Source organism: Notolabrus celidotus, chromosome 23 (assembly GCF_009762535.1).
Source record: "Notolabrus celidotus isolate fNotCel1 chromosome 23, fNotCel1.pri, whole genome shotgun sequence".
Classification (NCBI taxonomy): Eukaryota; Metazoa; Chordata; class Actinopteri; order Labriformes; family Labridae; genus Notolabrus; species Notolabrus celidotus.
In genome coordinates this window covers 22,936,462-22,948,955 of record NC_048294.1, presented here as the reverse complement: position 1 = coordinate 22,948,955, position 12,494 = coordinate 22,936,462, and the positions used below count along the sequence as shown (strand labels likewise).

Sequence of the window (12,494 nt, the reverse complement as noted above, 5' to 3'; positions counted from 1 at the left end):
TACGCCTGTAATTACCAAGCGTGCCGGATACGGCCCTGGTGGTGAGGCTTTCAGCAGTGTGACTGCCCCCTGGTGGCTGGCTGCAGTATAGGTCAAAAAATCCATCTCAGTCAAACTTTAAAAAAATAAATATCCGTATGCTGTTGTTATATGTAGTTAGTATTTGACTGTTTTGTGTCCAAGGCCTCTTTTTTCTGAAAAGTTTCTTTTTCATTAGTTTAAAAAAAAGTTTAAAAAACGGGGTTTTACTTCCGGGTTTCCTTTGATTCACAGCCGCCGTAGAACGAAACTTCCAAGGACACACAGCGTCTTGTGACGTTACGCTGTAGGGCGGAGCTTATTACAAAGGCTTCACAGGCTCTGGCTGCACAATGGCGGCGCCCAGGAGAGGGATTTTTTGGCTTCAGAACCGTACAACGGGAAGAGGCGGAGCAACGCTGTCCATTTTTATTTACAGTCTATGGTAATTACACCCCCCAACCACTGGAAAGTCTAATGAGCTCTAAACACTAGTTGCCACCCAACATTAGACAGAAGAAGAAGACTGCATTGAACAGCCAATCATTTCGCAGAATAAGAGGTAGGCGCGCTTAAAGACATTTGCAGCAGATTGTAAACACAGCTGAGATGAGTGACTGTGACACTGAATAAACTCAAAACCTAGCAGCTCAAAGCAGAGTCGTTAGTCTGACTCGTGAGTCGACTCTGCGTGAACTATTAACTTCATGCACTTCATTAAATAAACTTTCAGGATGTGGGTAAAGGAAGAGCACAGAGACAACTTCTGCTGTGCATCTGAAACACGTTTAATGTCCACCACGACCGTAGAACAACTGAACACTGAATAACCGTGATGCATTCACTGCACTCCAAACTAAAACTTCACAAAAATGTCATCCTACACAAAAAAGACCTGCTACCTGTTAGCACTGTCATAAATGATGGATTCAAGAAGCGTATCAGAAAACTAAATCCAGGTACAAGTTAACAAATCATCTGGTTTCTTTAACTTTTACTCAAACATGTGCCTTTAAATGAAATGAAATGATTTGATATTTATCATAACATATTTTTCAATATCGCCCAGCTCTACAATGTGTACACCCATGTGTATGTGTATCTTGGCATGTCTCCTGTCACAGGATAGCTGTTCCTCTCACATCTGTTGTTAATGAATCCTGTGAATCATGTCTGCTGATTTACAGTGTTTGTGTAAATAAGAGTAGAATGTGTGCAAACATGCAGATTCCGGTCTGTCACTCTGGGACCAAATTAAACCAGCCTCGGTTTAATCACTGCTGGAGGCATGTTGTGCCTAAAGGTGTTTAGTCTGACAGTTCTCACATTGAACAACAGTCTGATATACAGTACGTCATGTGATGGTAGTCAGTATTAATCACACATGACTAATCACACATGAGACGGAGTGAAGGGTGAAAATTGGGGAGCATTACATGTTGGTATCAGCCCTTCATTTTTTGCTGTTAGAAGCTGTATTTTAAGATGCACTAAATTTAGGCAGCACATCTCCCGCTGACATTTAAGAGGATGGCTTGAAGAGAAATGGTTGAAAAAGCAGATTAGCTACCTTACTGTGTATTTTTTTCTAGCGCTTCTCTTTTTTTTTTTTGTACATCAGCTGAAATGCATCATCACAGAAACACTCTAATGCAAGCTGTCATTGTACTTAGTCACCACCAGTATGCTGATTTACACCTGCCAACACTAATGGGTATTTGACACCACAGATTACACAGTGAGCTTTTTATCATCAGCCTTACGTAACCAAGACCTGAGAAACCATCATCTCGTTTTTGTTCAGTGTGTTTCATTCGGAATACCCAAACTCTAACATCACTAGAGAATTATTTACACTGAGGTCATCGTGAGTGTGTTTGTAATTATAGTATTCAACACACTCTTAACTACTTCTAATGTAACTCTAATGTAAATCAAAGCAGCTTCATCACTCAGAGTATTTAGGAATAAGTCAAAAATATTAATGCAAATCTTTATTAACTTTTCAATGTGTAACAAATATACAATAAAACAAAACAGAACTACAAAAAACTGGGATACATTGCACAGGCCAGAAAGACAATCACAAACATAAGATAAAGGATAAACATACAGTTCAAAGAGAAAAAGCCCATTGTATGTTGTGACTGGAATAATACAATGTTAAAGTAGTAGTTATACAGGAGATCCTGATATTGTTGGGATCTGCACAGTGTCTCGGTCAGTTTTTATGTGAGCCCAAAAGCAGTCCAAGGAGGTGGTCCCACCTCCCATATTACCTTTTAATCTGTGCAGCATGCATTCATAAGATACCATCTCTATCATCTACCCAGTCTTTAAGACATAATTCTGGATGCACTGATCAAACCAACCACAATGACAGAAAAAGCACTCTTTGAAACATTCTGTACTTGAGATTTATCACCCAGGAGGCACAGATCTGGGGTCAAAGGGATCGTTGAACCAAACCAGCTGCTCAGAACTCGAACAACTTTACCCCAGAAAGGTGCAACCAGAGAACACTCCCAAATACAGAGGAGGAAAGTTCAACCTCTGTGTTGCATTACCAACAAAGTTGTCCTTTAACAGTTTAATTCTATGAAGTCTCATTGTGGTGTGGTAGTACCTGTGCAAGATCTTATACTGTATGAGCTTCCCTCGAGCTTCCTTTATATATTTTCCACAGTCTTACAAAACATCCGGCCATCTATCCCATGTAAAGCCTGGCCTTAAAGCTGGGGTTGGTAATCAGATTTAGATACACTTTTTGTTATACTGGTTAAAATGATCTTTATGTCCTGATGGCAATCAATACATAATGTGTTCTTAAAAAAGAGCGAAGAAAAGCTGCTATCTACAGGCGGAGTAAACCTGGGAAAACACCAACCAATCAGCCTTTTTTGGGTGCCAAAATTTTAAACCATTCAAATCCCGTCCTGCTGTTCTGCCCGCCTCCTGCGCGTACATTTCCCCGGCGTGCACTCCGAGTCCCCGTCCCCTGCCTCTGCTTCCCCTGACTCTACTGTCTGCCCCTCTCGCTCGACCTCGGGCCTGTCCCCTCTGACCCGATGAGGTGCTTTGCTCAGGACTGTAATCTGGATCAGAGTCTAAAAAGCTCTCACCACGGGCGCTCTGACAAGCAGAAGAATTAATGACATTTAGGAAGTCCTACAGAAAATGTAGATGTATTGTAGCGTCCGTCCGGACGCTGTAGGGATGACGAGCCGATTCGTGAACACGTTGATCTTTAATAACCGGTCACTGTCGGCCGTGATCACGCCAACCAACAAAACAACAATCAATGTTTGAATGAATGAAGAACTTCTCCTCTTGTCTCTCCTCTCTCCCACTCGCACACTCTACACCTCTCCTGATGCCTTCACTGACTGTCAACACTGTAGGAATTAAGAACATCTACACTGAACACGTTTAACAAACAGTAGAGCTGTTACAGTATTATATATGTGTTATAACTTTTCTCCTGATATCGTGTCACCAGTACAACTGGATAATGCTAGAATGACAGTTGTGAGAACAGCAGCCATGTTTGTTTGTGTTTTTAACTTTCACTATGATAATGTTTTGGTGAGGACCGGTTTTGAATCAGTCACCATCATATGGTCGAGAATCAGCGGCACTCATGCATGTGAGCGGGGGGGGGGGGGGCGTCGTTTTGGAGGAGGGGAGGGGTTAGATGGAGTCATGAGGAAATGCTACATTCAAATTCCTGCTAGTTTTCCGAGACTACCAACCCCAGCTTTAAATCTTGCTGCCATATTAATTTCACATTAGATGACATTGATGCAGTTTTTAGAGATTCATTTTTTTCTGTGCTGTCATAATCAGGATAAGTAAATATATTTAAAAAATAATGTTCTGCCATATGATTGAATCATCTCGAGGCTCCCTGCACCTGTCCTTTGCTCACTGTGTTTGTGGGATTCAGCTATTACACACACACACACACACACACACACACACACACACACACACACACACACACACACACACACACACACACACACACACACACACACACACACACACACACAACCAGTCATGTCCAAAAGCCCCCCCTAGGAAGGCTAAAGCCCAGTTCAGACCCAGGATCGGCATCCAGACGAAACAGTTTAAATATTGCAGGGAACAAGTTGCAGCAAGGTCAGCTGGGCGAGATGGTGGCCAAAAAAACCTGAGGACTGTTACAGTATCAGCTAATGTTAGGGCAATGGTATCTATTAGTGTTATGAGTCAATCCTTGAACTGTAAAACACAGACATCAGAAAAATCAAAGCATAAAAGGCAGAATTTGAGGAGAAATTAAATGTAATCTTCTGAAAATCAAAAATGGATTTCACATTGGCCTTTGACTGTGAAGCTTCCAAGACTGAAAATCCACCTTCATGGCTCCTCTGCTTCTTTTCCTCACCAATGAGAACATCACCCAGAGAAAAAAGCCCTAATATTATTTGTCCTCCTCTCCTCTTTTTCTCACAGCTCTCTGTCCCCTCTGTCCTCCCTCATCTTTATCAAACGGCGCTAAGCCTCGCCCCTCTGAGATCACGATTATGCCGCTTTCCTTCCCTCTCTCACTCCGTCTGCATTCCTCCAACATTTCCCACCCCCCTGCTCGTAGGCGAGCGTCATCGCCCGATGTCACGTTGAAGCTTGGCATGATAGCACAAATCAGCATGAGCAGGAGTGAGCCCATCTTTAATTGTAGACTGTCTGTGATGGAAATTAGATTGCACTCAAGAAATAATGGCGGGGGATTAGGCTGAGCCCCAGGGGTCAAGACAGGCTTTTCAAATAGCTATTGACTCTGCAGCACTCAGCTCTCAATCACATTTGATATAATGATGTGTGTGTGTTTGAATATGCATGTTCATGATATGTGTGTGCTGCAGCAAGGATGGGATTTATCAAATATACTCTATTACTGATGGGCCAGAGAGTCCTCCTTAAAGACAGGTCTCCTGTGTGTGTTTGGAAGTGTGATGTTAAGGTTCAGTACGTCGGCTGACATGTCTGTCCACGTGGCTGAGAGGCAGCAAAGCAGTGCCGTATTGCTCAGGCTGCTCTGGGAGGTATAAAGCCATGGAAACTCCAAAAGCTTATTTATTGCTTGGCTCCGGATAAACTTTTTGAAGTGTCAGCTTTAAATGAAAAGAGTTTGGGGATTATTAAATATAGTACATGGTGCCAAAAACTGCAGGCAAGAGCAGACAACAAGCAAAGTAGATGAACGATAGAAGAAATGAAACGACATGTGAAGAGAGTCGTTGCCGATAGGGATGGGCATTTCAAGCCAAAATACTATTGATAAGCATTGGCATCTACTCGACGATTATTCAAATAATCCCCCCCCCCCCCAACACCACACACAGACACCTGTCCCATTAACAGCCCGTTTGTGTGGCAGTCCTTCTTCTTCTTCTTCTCTTCTTCTTCTTCTTCTTCTTCTTCTTCTTCTTCTTCTTCTTCTTCTTCTTCTTCTTCTTCTTATTCTTCTTCTTCTTCTTATTCTTCTTATTCTTCTTCTTCTTCTTCTTCTTCTTCTTCTTCTTCTTCTTCTTCTTCTTCTTCTTCTTCTTCTTCCGCTTCCGCTTCCGCTTCCGCTTCCGCTTCCGCTTCCGCTTCTTCTTCTTCCGCTTCCTCCTCTTCTTCTTCCTCTTCTTCTTCCGCTTCTTCTTCCGCTTCCTCTTCTTCTTCTTCTTCTTCCGCTTCTTCTTCTTCTTCTTCCTCTTCTTCTTCTTCTTCTTCCGCTTCCTCTTCTTCTTCTTCCGCTTCCTCTTCTTCTTCTTCTTCCTCTTCTTCTTCTTCTTCTTCCGCTTCCTCTTCTTCTTCCGCTTCTTCTTCCGCTTCCTCTTCATCTTCTTCTTCTTCTTCTTCCGCTTCCTCTTCTTCTTCCGCTTCCGCTTCCTCTTCCACTTCCTCTTCCGCTTCCTCTTCTTCGTCCGCTTCCTCTTCCTCTTCTTCTTCTTCTTCTTCTTCTTCCGCTTTTGCTTCTTTTCTAATGCAGTTAGCAAACAGCTTTAAGATGCTCTGTAGCCACTGTCTGGCGGGAATACAGCATTGCAACCATTCACCGGTGAAAACGATGAAAAATTGTACTTTAAACCCTACAACACTATCGCTGGGTGATTTTCACCTGAGCAAACACATTTACAAGATTTTCATGTTGCATTTGTTTGAGTGTCATGGAGGCTTCTTTGAAGGCGTGGGTGTTTCCCTACTCCAAAACCCACTGATCCTACAGGCACATGTTCGGGTGATTTTCACCCGGCAATGGTGATTTTAAATTTCTCTCTTCTGCTGCTGTTTGTGTGTCAAGGAGACTTCACCAGAGAAGTCTCAAATGTCCCAGGAATGGGTGGACCGAACACTAAGTTTCCAGTTTCATCATTTTTTGTTTTAGGAATTTTTTGTCCCGAATTCCAAATTTTTCAGTAATTTTGGAGCATTTTTATAGGTTTCCCCAATGATACATTTTTTCACTGTGTTAGACATGGCACAGTTGAAAGAAAAGAACACTACTCTCATTTGTCATGTATTGTCATATTTTAATATATGTTCATGACAAGTACTTTTTATTGGGTATATTATATCAGGTATAAAACAGCCGGCATTAGTGATGGTGTTACTAATTTTAGCGATAGTGATCTAGGGTTAAAAAAATAAAATATTCAAAGTTACTCTTGAAGTAAACGAATATTCAAATATTGGAATATTTGAAAATCATTGCCCATCCCTAGATGCTGATTCACTTGTACTCATTTTCTATAGGCCTACGTCTAACTCTAGTTCTTCTTTGTGTTCCCTCCAGATCTCCACCTGACACCCTGATGATGGGATCCATTCCAGCCTAAACTTCCTGGTCTGAATTCCAGGAGCAGGATGGGTTTTTGCTGAAATCATGAACGTATTGTGCGCTCCAGCAGACACCAGCACGCTCTGATATCCATACTCTACAGCTCCCTCACTCCTTTGCTCCTTTTCTTCTGCTCGCAACTCCCATTAAAGAAAGATTACAATCGTATAACTCTTCCCCCTCAAGCTTCTGGCAGCAGCTCAAATTTCTTGGAAATTGCTCTGAGATCTGGATTTCTTCAGACGGAGATTCTATTTTCAGTCCAGGATACACCAAGAGGCTTTTGAAGAAACGGCTGTGTTGAAATTATCATATTCCCCCCTCTTTTACTCTCCTGCTATTCCTCATTCCTTTTCTCCAAGTCCCAGAGGCACCAACTGATGGAGAGACGAAGGAGAGAGTCAGGATAAGGACAAGAATTAGAGCATTAGAGAGAATTGGAGAAAACTGCTGAGTCGTCAGGAAAATTGGAGAAGAGGCCCTGTGAGGATTACTTCACCTAGAGAGCTTCATACCCCTGCTCCAAGCGGTGTATCATAGTCATTGTTTACATTTAAAAACGGTTAGCCACAGACAAGCTGGTGTTTATCTCTGAGGTTAATTATACCTTTAAGGCATCAAGAAGAGAAGGAATACCTCGGGAACTTTGAGTATGACAAGGGGGTTAAGATTCCTGTGTTGGCCCCTGTGGCCCCTGGCCCTCCTCAGCCTGCTCACTACAGTGAAGATGCTGGAATTTGGCGGGGCGCCCGGCCAGTGGGCACGTTACGGACGCTGGGAAGCCGGATCGGTGGGCGAGCTGAGCTTCAGCCTCAAGACCAACATCAGCAAAGCCTTGGTACTCTACCTGGACGACGGCGGCAACTGCGACTTCTTGGAACTCCTGATCGCTGGCGGGCGCCTCCAGCTGCGCTTTGCCATCCATTGCGCCGAGCCGGCCACTCTGCACATGGAGACGCGGGTGAACGATGACCGCTGGCACATGGTCTTGCTTACCCGTAACTTCCGTGAGACTCTCCTGATGGTTGACGGCGAGACTAAAGTGGCTGAGGTCAAGTCCAAGAGGAAGGAGATGGCGGTTGTCAGCGACCTGTTTGTGGGAGGGATCCCGCCTGACGTGCGCCTCTCCGCTCTCACGTCCAGCACGGTGAAGTACGAGCCGCCATTCCTGGGTTTGATCTCCAATCTGAAGGTGGGGGAGATGCCTCCCACCTTGTTGAATAGCCAAGGCATCCAAAGTGACCTGGAGTACCTCTGCACCAAACAGAACCCGTGCTTCAATGGAGGGTTTTGCTCTATTCAGTATGGAGAAGTTCACTGTGACTGCACCCACACCCGCTACAGGGGGAAGTACTGCAAGGAAGGTAAGGAGCCATCAAACTGTACCTGCTTTACCCTGATCTCATTTCATTGATTGTTTCCTTCCTTGTATCACTCGGATGGGCTCCCTTTGGAGAGTTCATCCATCACAGATGTTTTTCAGGTACAGATCATAGACCGCTCTTTGGCTGCCTCCATGTTGTTCTATGGAGGATGTTAGTGACCATATCTGTGGATAAGGTGATGGATGGTCACTCCTTCACTTATGCTTGTTAACAGGTAGCTGTGGTTGCAACTCATCAATCACAAGGATGCCATTCCCTGATAATTACTCTGCTTTATTGTCTCTTTTTACTCCAACTTCGTTACACAAAACTTCAAACTAGAGCTGGGCGATATTGAAAATGATGTTATCAGGATAAAATATTTCATATCAGCCGATATCGATAATTATCAGGATAAATATCAAATGATTGTCATTTCAATTTATTGGCAGATTTTTGCTCCTGAGTGAAAGTTGAAGACAGTTTGTTAGTTTGTATCTGGATTTAGTTTTCTGATGAACTTCTTGAATCCATCATTTCTGACAGTGCTAACAGGAAGCAGGTCTTTAATGTAAGATGAGATTTTTGTGAAGTTCTAGTTTGTAGATTTGTATTTTTCTCAGGTTGAGGTTATTTGCATAATTTGATTACATTAACATCAAAGATATATCAAATTATATTCTGTGTATCAGTTTTTCTGAGTATTGTTTTGAGTTGTGCTCTCCCCTTTAAGGTTACTAAGGGTTACAGGCAGAGTGATGTTGTTTCCCACAGTGCAGTGAATGCATCACGGTTATTCAGTGTTCAGTTGTCGGTCATGGTGGACACTATATGTGTTAGAAATGCACAGCAGAAGTTGTCTCTGTGCTCTTCCTTTACCCACATCCTGAAAGTTTATTTAATGAAGTGTATGAAGTTAGTAGTTAACACAGAGTCGACTCAGTGTCAGACTAACGACTCTGCTTTGAGCTGCTAGGTTTTGAGTTTTCTTCAGTGTTGCTGTCGCTCGGTTCAGCTGTGTTTACATTCTGCTCCAAACGTCTTTAAGCCCCGCCTACCTCTCACCCTGCAACATGATTGGCTGTTCAATGCTGTCTTCTTCTACTAGGGTTTAAGGCTAATTACCGCCACCGTTTTCCAGTGGTTGGGGGGTGTAATCACAGGTTTATTTATTTCAAGTTTCAAAACATTTGTCATATTTATATTGAGAAAAATTATATCAAGATAATTATCGTTGTCAAGTTATCACCCAGCCCTACTTCAAACTCCTGATTAAAACCATAAACATTTGGAGACTTTCTATTTATAAAGCAAATCAAATAGGAATTAGAGTCATTGTTGCTTAACGTACACTTGTTCCTGTATTTCTTGAACTCTTGAATTTCACGGCCTGGTATAATTTTAATTTTACTCAACTGATCTTTTAAAGTGTTGCAGAGAAGTAACAGGTTTCTTTGGTGTGAGGACGTAGGATATCTGTTTTCTAGTAGAAATAAACAATGTTTGGATCAATTGAGGGTGACTCCTGTAAAGGCTAACTGAAGCTCACTGTGCTTTTTCTTCTTTTTTGAGTCATTGAAAAGAAGAGTTTTCATCACTGATTAAGACACTTGTTGGAGATTGAGTCTTGAGTTTTTGACATGGCACAGGTGTGACTTCACCTGTGGCTGCATCTTTGTTTTGCCTTTGTTATGGTAGGTTTTAATAATTGAGGTGGAGAGCCAGAGATAGTTTTTTTTTCCAGAGGCTACTTCAGTCTGCAGTTTTGTTCTATTCATTCGTCTTTCATCAGAAAAAGTTTGATGTTTGCTATATTGAGTTGTTTTAGTATAAAAAAACCCGCTTACCTAACATCCTGTGACTCTGACAAGAGTTTTGACATGGCACAGGTGCTGCTTTGAAAGTGTCAGGGATTTAAAAACAAAACAATACTTAACATCAAAGGTGCTGAATACCTGAGAAGGATATTTCAAATGCAGAATCACACACTGTAGGTCTGCTTTTCAACCCTCTCCCCTTATGTTTTTTTCTTTTTATTCCATTCCTCTTCTTCTGTCTCCAAGCCTATTGTCTCCGGTGTACACCCTGCTCCTGCCTCCATTTGCTCTTGGGATGTGCTCCTGTGCTGTCAGCTCATGTCAAACTCTGTTCTGTTATACACTTTTGGCTCCCTCCTTCACTGACACATCCCATTTCCATATCTACGTTTCTCTCCTTCACGTTCATCCACCTCTCTGTTTCTTTTATTCCCGAAGCATTTCCTTCACCCACCTCCTACCTTTTTTCCTCTCAAGGCTATCTGGGCTTTCCATCTCTCTTCACCTCTCTCCCCCTCCTCTCCCTTTCTCTCCTGAGTTCACTCCCTTACTCTACTTATCTCTCTTTCACCTTTACCCGCTGTCAGCACTTCCCACTCCTCCCTCCTCCTCCTCCTGCACTTATCTCCCTCCTCTCTTTCTCTCAAACTGTCTGCATCTCCTCACCTTGGTTGTGAATTATCTCATTCCCTATGCAGCCATCAAAAACTGCTCTCTCTCTCTTGATCTCCTGTAATAGGAGGGGGGGGGGAGCCCCTTATCCTACATTATCTCCTGTTTTTGCAACTATAAAATGCACTATTAATATTACATGGCAGCAGCCATAATAATCAATAGACTCAGAAGCTCTTACCTTGTTCTATGTGATGAAATGACTCGTAATTACTGAATCTTCAAAAAGGTAGATAACTACTTTGCCAGCAGTTATGTCCCAATTGTTTGAAGCCTTGCATTTTTGTGGCACTCACAGATAAGTTTTGACAGCTCTGAAAAGAAATCAACCCAAACAATTATTTTGTTCAAGTTTTTGTCGGGGCATTGCTTTTGATAGATGTGAAGTATTGCGAATAACATCAGCATGCAGCCGTGATTTGGATCAAAGCCTTTAAGTTGTTTTGATGTACAACGTCTCAAACAGTCTCGAACAGCTCCAGTAGGTGTATTGTTTCGTCTTCTGCTCTCTGAGGAAGCAGAACAAATGCAGAATCCTTCATTTCTCTAGGCCCGGCTATTTCTGTTTCAAGACCCTTTGGCAAAGCAAATGCAGGACGGCCATATAGGTCTGCCAGTCTCCCTCTCGAGCCGTCTCTCTCATATTTCTCAGTTCCTTTAATTCTTGGAGCCCTTTCTCCTCCCCCCCTCCCTCCCTCTCTCTCTGTGCTCTGTGTCAGATTGCTGTGTGGTTGCTGGAAGCAGATACTGCTGCCTGGCTCTCGGCTAAATTGAGAGCAGAATACCAATGCAGTGCTACAGTGACTGCAGGAAACATTTGTCCTTTTGAAATGGAGCGAAGGAGGGAGTAAGATAGACAGAAAGAATGGAGATGAAGGTAAGAGTAGGGAAACAGAACAAGAGGAAATCAGGCTGATCAACAGAGAGGAATGGAAAGAGAGCAAGAGAATGAAGATCCTCATTTTCTCTGTGTTAATTTGTATCCAGGGGTGTTCTTTGGATCCAGGCCTGTTAATTGGGTCAGCATGGCTGACTTCCAGTGCAGCCGTGTATCTATTTCTTGTATCCATAATGTGGGTGGGAATGTAAAGGTTCCCCCACTCTTTCTCTCTTTCTGTTGATTTTAAGAGCTTTTAGACGTCTGTACACATTCATGTCTCGCTGTGTTAGCTCTGTGGTGTAGTGCCACTGCCTGCTCACTTCAGAGACGAATGCATCATTTCATGGAAACATTTTTAATGAAGGGATGTGGCACTTGCAATTTATTCATATGTCTCGTTCTGGATGATTCATGATGTGCTGCGTGATCATTTAGGCATTAAGCTGTCGTTGTGCTTCAGAGATTCATTATCAGAAGAATAAACTTTATTGAGTGGATCAGTAAAACTACAAACACATAAAATATTAGGAGCGCAGAATATGGATTTGGATATGATCAATGGTTTTGAATTGAAGATGTATTATAAGTAGGGGTGAGCCCGACTAAGGATTTGCTTAGTGGAATCTGATTCATCAGATTTTGCCCATAGTCGACGAATAGTGGAATGTTTGTTGTTTTTCCTTATTGACCCAAAGTCTGCATGATGGTGACCGCATGACAATATTACACATAACCCTTTACAATCAAGAGACTCGTAGCTTAAAGTAAAAGGGACAACAGAATATTATAAGTATAAAACTTAGATTTTTTAAATCTATATTGCAAAAACAACGAGGTGATGAAGGAGAGAAAACTCAAATAAGGCCACCATC

General features: G+C 42.5%; 1 protein-coding gene across 1 annotated transcript in view; it reads left to right on the top strand.

The window, feature by feature from the left end:
- Positions 1 to 12,494, top strand: part of nrxn2b (neurexin 2b) — a 1,139,450-nt gene that overhangs the window by 108,116 nt on the left and 1,018,840 nt on the right. The window contains exon 2 of the mRNA XM_034676291.1: positions 6,845 to 8,253. Coding sequence (XP_034532182.1) covers positions 7,542 to 8,253 — 712 coding nt within the window. The 5' untranslated portion in view covers positions 6,845 to 7,541. The remainder of the gene's footprint in view (positions 1 to 6,844; positions 8,254 to 12,494) is intronic.